At 40.7% G+C, this 7,416-nt stretch overlaps 1 protein-coding gene across 1 annotated transcript; it reads left to right on the top strand.

The window, feature by feature from the left end:
- The first annotated feature begins 6,078 nt into the window (after window positions 1-6,078).
- Window positions 6,079-6,969, top strand: OLIG2 (oligodendrocyte transcription factor 2). Its single transcript, XM_040421768.1, has one exon. It carries the CDS (start codon window positions 6,079-6,081, stop codon window positions 6,967-6,969), a length of 891 nt encoding a protein of 296 aa, XP_040277702.1.
- The last annotated feature ends 447 nt before the right edge of the window (window positions 6,970-7,416 follow it).

Here is a 7,416-nt window from a genome sequence, read left to right as displayed (position 1 = left end):
GACATAAAAGGATGTTTGATTTCAGAAATGTGTCTGTTTTCTTTCTATCTAAGGTTACCTGCAGTCCTAAGGAAACTCAGGTAACAAGAGCAGCCTGTGCTGTGCATGTCTCCTGATCATCCAGAGCAGCCAGTCCTGTGCATGTCTCCTGATCATCCAGAGCAGCCTGTGCTGTGCATGTCTCCTGATCATCCAGGGCAGCCTGTGCTGTGCATGTCTCCTGATCATCCAGAGCAGCCTGTGCTGTGCATGTCTCCTGATCATCCAGGGCAGCCTGTGCTGTGCATGTCTCCTGATCATCCAGAGGAGCCTGTGCTGTGCATGTCTCCTGATCATCCAGAGCAGCCTGTGCTGTGCATGTCTCCTGATCATCCAGGGCAGCCTGTGCTGTGCATGTCTCCTGATCATCCAGAGCAGCCTGTGCTGTGCATGTCTCCTGATCATCCAGGGCAGCCTGTGCTGTGCATGTCTCCTGATCATCCAGAGGAGCCTGTGCTGTGCATGTCTCCTGATCATCCAGTGCAGCCTGTGCTGTGCATGTCTCCTGATCATCCAGAGCAGCCAGTCCTGTGCATGTCTCCTGATCACCCAGAGCAACCTGTGCTGTGCATGTCTCCTGATCACCCAGAGCAGCCTATGCTGTGCATGTCTCCTGATCATCCAGAGCAGCCTGTGCTGTGCATGTCTCCTGATCATCCAGGGCAGCCTGTGCTGTGCATGTCTCCTGATCACCCAGAGCAGCCTGTCCTGTGCATGTCTCCTGATCATCCAGTGCAACCTGTGCTGTGCATGTCTCCTGATCATCCAGAGCAGCCTGTGCTGTGCATGTCTCCTGATCATCCAGAGCAGCCAGTCCTGTGCATGTCTCCTGATCATCCAGAGCAGCCAGTCCTGTGCATGTCTCCTGATCATCCAGGGCAGTCTGTCCTGTGCATGTCTCCTGATCATCCAGGGAAACCTGTGCTGTGCATGTCTCCTGATCATCCAGAGCAACCTGTGCTGTGCGTGGCTCCTGATCATCCAGAGCAGCCAGTCCTGTGCATGTCTCCTGATCATCCAGAGCAGTCTGTCCTGTGCAAGTCTCCTGATCATCCAGAGCAGTCTGTCCTGTGCATGTCTCCTGATCATCCAGTGCAACCTGTGCTTTGCATGTCTCCTGATCATCCAGTGCAACCTGTGCTGTGCATGTCTCCTGCTCATCCAGAGCAGCCTGTGCTTTGCATGTCTCCTGATCATCCAGAGCAGCCTGTCCTGTGCATGTCTCCTGATCATCCAGGGCAACCTGTGCTTTGCATGTCTTCTGATCATCCAGAGGAGCCTGTCCTGTGCATGTCTCCTGCTCATCCAGAGCAGCCTGTCCTGTGCATGTCTCCTGCTCATCCAGAGCAGCCTGTCCTGTGCGTGTCTACTGATCATCCAGAGGAGCCTGTGTTGTGCCTGTCTCCTGATCATCCAGAGCAGCCTGTGCTGTGCGTGTCTTATGATCATCCAGAGCAGCCTGTGCAGTGCGTGTCTTATGATCATCCAGAGCAGCCTGTCCTGTGCATGTCTCCTGATCATCTAGAGCAGTCTGTCCTGTGCATGTCTCCTGATCATCCAGAGCAGCCTGTGCTGTGCATGTCTCCTGATCATCCAGAGCAGCCTGTCCTGAGCGTGTCATACATTCCCTTGTATACTGGATATATTATTTTCTGCGGTTTATCATTTCTCAGCATAGATAGGACTTCTCCCTGAACACTTGCCTCCTATTTTGAGTCGTCCTTTCTACCCAGCTGCATCTATCCTGTACAGGGGACACATAGGGCAGTGTCACTACTACCCTCATCATCCCTGACAGCGCCTACATCATCGTGTGTAGCCATGAACTAATACAGGAAAGATACAATTACAAATATTATTAGAAATAAAATAAAACATAAGTAAAATAAATAAATAAAACTTTGATATTATTAATAGTAATACAGAATAATAATACCACAGTCAGACAAAACTAAAATGACAATAATGTATAAGAAAAACAAACCTAATATTAAAAAAATCTTAAATAGTAAAATATAGTAAAATATAACAATAATAGTAAAAACAAAGTATAAATAATATTTTAAATAATAACAAAAGAATGGCAATTACCATTGGTTAAATCATATAATATATATATAACATTATAATGTAAATGTGATTAACAATATTAGTAATAGAAATATTATATACATGTATAGATAGATAGATAGATAGATAGATAGATAATAGATAGATATGAGAGAGAGATAGATAGATAGATAGATAGGAGATAGATAGATAGATAGATAGATAATAGATAGATAGATGATATATTATATACATGAATAGATAGATAGATAGATAGATAATAGATAGATATTAGATAGATAATAGATAGATAGATGATAGATAGATAGATAGATAGATAGATAGATAGATAGATAGATAATAGATAGATAGAAGATAGATAGATGATAGATAGATAGATAGATAGATAGATAGATAGATAGATAGATAGATAGATAGATAGATAATAGATAGATATGAGAGAGAGATAGATAGATAGATAGATAGGAGATAGATAGATAGATAGATAGATAATAGATAGATAGATGATATATTATATACATGAATAGATAGATAGATAGATAGATAATAGATAGATATTAGATAGATAATAGATAGATAGATGATAGATAGATAGATAGATAGATAGATAGATAGATAGATAGATAATAGATAGATAGAAGATAGATAGATGATAGATAGATAGATAGATAGATAGATAGATAGATAGATAGATAGATAGATAGATAGATAGATAGAAGATAGATAGATAATATATAGATAGAAGATAGATAGATAGATAGATAATAGATAGATAGAAGAGAGAGATAGATAGATAGATAGATAGATAGATAATAGATAGATATGAGAGAGAGATAGATAGATAGATAGATATATAGATAGATAGATAGATAGATAGATAGATAGATAGATAGATAGATAGATAGATAGATAGATAGGAGATAGATAGATGGATAATAGATAGATATATAGATAGATAATAGATAGATAGATGATATATTATATACATGAATAGATAGATAGATAGATAGATAATAGATAGATATTAGATAGATAATAGATAGATAGATGATAGATAGATAGATAGATAGATAGATAGATAATAGATAGATAGAAGATAGATAGATAGATAATAGATAGATGATAGATAGATAGATAGATAGATAGATAGATAGATAGATAGATAATATATAGATAGAAGATAGAAATGATAGATAGATAGATAGATAATAGATAGATAGAAGAGAGAGATAGATAGATAATAGATAGATAGATAGATAGATAGATAGATAGATAATAGATAGATAGAAGAGAGAGATAGATAGATAGATAGATAGATAGATAGATAGATAGATAGATAGATAGATAGATAGATAGATGATAGATAGAATGTAAAGCATACTATGTCATACAGAATTTCTAATATAAGGACAGGACTGGAGCGGGTAATGATTACTGGGCAGTATAATTGTGGGGTACTCTGCTGGCAGACCAGTAATGATACATACATATGTGATAACGAATGCCCGGGGACATCTGGCCGCACACAATGACTGCACTGTGACATCAGGGACTACTACCCCATCATCCGCGCCTATAGATCAGGATGTCCCACTTCATAGAACTTTTTGTCACACAGTTTCCTGCAGGGTTCTGCTTTCCACCAATCTTATCTGATTACTTCATGATAGCGGTGATTACAGCTACTACCTGATCATCATCATCATCATCATCATCATCATCACAGTGTCCTGTACATTCCTGTAACCTTCTTACTTCTCTTTTTCTCATTACTATTATTATTAGTTTTATTATTACTCTTTTTTTTATATTCGTTTAACTTTAAATACAGGAGACATAAAGCTACCGAATAGAAGTATACAATAATACAGAATCCTGATGTAGCAGAGCTGAACTCTGCATCCTGATCTGTAATAACTGATTTATCTGGTATATAAATCTATCTCATATCTATACAGGTTATCTATCTTATATCTATCTATCTATCTATCTATCTATCTATTATCTATCTATCTATCTATCTATCTCTCTATTATCTATCTATCTCCTATCTATCTATCTATCTATCTATCTATCTATCTATCTATGTGTCTATCTATTATCTATCCAGGTTTATCAATCTACCTATACATGTTATTATCTATCTATTATGTATCTATCTGTCTCATATCTATACAGGTTATCTATTCTATCTATCTATCTATCTATCTATCTATCTATCTATCTAATATCTATCTATCTATCTATCTATCTATCTATTATCTATTATCTATCTATCTTATATCTATCTATCTATCTATCTATTATCTATTATCTATCTATCTATCTCTCTATTATCTATCTATCTATCTATCTATCTATCTATCTATGTGTCTATCTATTATCTATCCAGGTTTATCAATCTACCTATACATGTTATTATCTATCTATTATGTATCTATCTGTCTCATATCTATACAGGTTATCTATCTATCTATCTATCTATCCATCTATCTACCCTGTCTCTATCTATCTATCTATCTATCTGTCTGTCTGTCTGTCTGTCTGTCTGTCTGTCTATCTATCTATGTATCTATCTATGTATCTATCTATCTATCTATCTATGTATCTATCTACCCTGTCTCTATCCCTCTGTCCTGTCTCTATCTCCATCCATCTGCTGGGCTCCTGGTGGACTGCTCCTGGTCCTGTGGAGCAGTGCTGACCCTATGATGTGGAGTGCTAGCATTGTGCCCAGTGAGTGTTTGCTCTGGGTCCAGCCTTGTGCTGCTGTTTGCTCTGGTCCAGGGCTGCTCTCTATTAGGACCCCTCTCTGTTATTGTTACACTCAGGGTTTTGTTTGCTGGGAGCAGCTGTCATTGTGCTGGATGCTGTCATGCTGCTCACCCCGTCCCAGTGACGTCACGCCTGCCGCCCTCTCTGATTGGCTGTCAGCACCCCCCTTCCAGGACAATGACATTGTTCTACTGTTCTGCCTATAAAGCCGGAGGCTCCTGGTCCTGATGATCAGTGCTGTGTCCCAGCAGAGCGGGAGCCGTGTGACCTCGCTGTAGCAGAGCTGCTGCTGCTCCCTCCAGCATCCAAGTAAGTTACTGCCGGTACCCACCTGTGCCCTGACATTAAGGGGTTAACACAACTCTTCAAACCCCCTATGCTTTCCCCCCTAATACTCGTTATTTAGCATCCATTCAACCACCTGTTTAGCAGATATATTATATTTATATGGTTATATAATAATTTTTATAGTATTATATTATTTATATGTTGATATTATTATATTATTGTACTAAGTGATTGTCCAAGGAATGAAAATGTGCGCCTCAATCGAGTGCAATTAAAGAAAAGGTTGTGAATTATTATTATTATTATTATTATTATTATTATTATTATTATTATTATTTTAGCAGAGTTAGAGTAGTGGTAGTAATAGTACTTGTAGTAGTAGTAGTAGAAAGTAGTAGAGAGTAGTTCTAGGAGTAAATTATTTTTCTTTTCACAATGCTTTGTGATTTTTTTTGTTTAGTAAGTATTATAGGAAGTTACTTTTTTCTATAGTATTAATATTTTTTTTATATAATAGTAATAGGAATTGTTTTATTGTAATTAGCGGTAATAGTAATTATTGTTACTACAGGTATTAATAAAAGGTATAAGTCATTTTACATGCAGGCTTTCCTTAAAAAAAAAAAATGGAAATTTGGAACTGGAGTATTTCAAGTGGGACAAGCCCTGCACAGGTGGCGGTGACTGTATTGCAGCGCACAGTGATATCCCATACAGATGTAGCAGAGTTAATATGTAACCATTCATTATATTCATAATAAATTCAGGGGAATGGTCATTCATAGAGATTATTAAGGCAATAATAATAATAATAATCCTAGAGGAAGTAATAGAGGTATTTTGTAGCATTGCTTCCTCCTCTGATGCTATCCCTGATCTCCTCCACAGGTCTCCTTTACCTTCCTGATGGATTCAGACGCCAGCCTGGGCTCCAGCCGAGCCTCCTCCCCAGAGGTGGATGATATTTTCTTGCACTCTCGGAGAGGAGGCGGCTTCTCGGCCGCAGTCTCTTCTTCCACCATGAGCGACTCCCCTGCGGAGCTGAGCGCGGAGCTGCGGAACGCTATGGCCATGGCGGCCGCCGCTGGAGATAAACTGGGCGCCTTCAAGGCAGCGGCGGCGGCTGCAGCGGCGGCGGCCAAGAAGGATAAGAAGCAAATGAATGAGTCTGAATTACAGTCACTGAGGCTGAAGATCAACAGCCGGGAACGCAAGAGGATGCACGATCTGAACATCGCCATGGACGGGCTGCGGGAGGTTATGCCATATGCCCATGGACCCTCTGTGCGTAAACTCTCCAAGATTGCCACCCTGCTTCTTGCCCGCAACTACATCCTCATGCTGACCAGCTCCCTGGAGGAGATGAAGCGTCTGGTCAGTGAGATATATGGGGGCCACCACCACCATGCGGCAGCGGCGGCGGCGGCAGCGGCGGCCGCCTACCACCCCTCAGCCTGTGGGGCAATGACCCATGGACCTCCTCTCTCTGCACACCCAGTTGGACACCCTGTGCACCATCCTTTGCTGCCTCCCACAGCTGCCACCCTGACCACCACTGGCATCTCCTCAGTCAGGGCAGCTCATCCACCCCCACCACCACCTCCAGGTCCTCCAGTTTCACATCCAGCTTCTCATGGTCTACTTAAGTCCCCCAGCCCTGGTTCTGCTCCTCTTGGTGGGGCTTTTCCACACTGGAGTGGGATGCCATGCCCCTGCAGTATGTGCCAGGTGCCCTCTGCAGCTCACCATCATGTCACCGGGGCCAGCCTGTCCAGGCTGAGTGCAGACACCAAATGACCAGGAGGACAGAAGACTGTGACCAGATCTGGAGACCCATCACATGCAGCATCAGGAGAAGTGACCCATCATCTTCTAACATCTGCTCTGGGGGCTCTGTAGTGACTGATCCAAGGACAGACTCCTGGAAGTAATGGTGTAAAGTGGCATCAAATGGGCGACGATCTGAAGAACCTACATGTGGTGCCCACAACTGACTGCAGAAGATCAACGTGGAGATAATGGACTGGAGAGCAGGGACATTACTGCAAACCTGATTGTATTAAGAAGATCTATCCATCTATCTATCTCATATCTATCTCATATCTATCTCATATCTATCTATCTATCTATCTCATATCTATCTATCTATCTATCTATCTATCTATCTATCTATCTATCTATCTATCTATCTATCTATCTCATATCTATCTATCTATCTATTCTATTCTTCTATCTACTATTCTA

The sequence above is a fragment of the Bufo bufo genome, chromosome 3 (genome assembly GCF_905171765.1).
Source record: "Bufo bufo chromosome 3, aBufBuf1.1, whole genome shotgun sequence".
NCBI classification, from domain to species: domain Eukaryota; kingdom Metazoa; phylum Chordata; class Amphibia; order Anura; family Bufonidae; genus Bufo; species Bufo bufo.
Note: the sequence above shows the minus strand (reverse complement) of the source record. Positions and strands in the feature narration are given on the sequence as shown.

Bases quoted from the DNA above. Each gene is read 5' to 3' on its own strand.
- OLIG2 (XM_040421768.1), top strand. From the start codon at position 6,079: ATGGATTCAGACGCCAGCCTGGGCTCCAGCCGAGCCTCCTCCCCAGAG.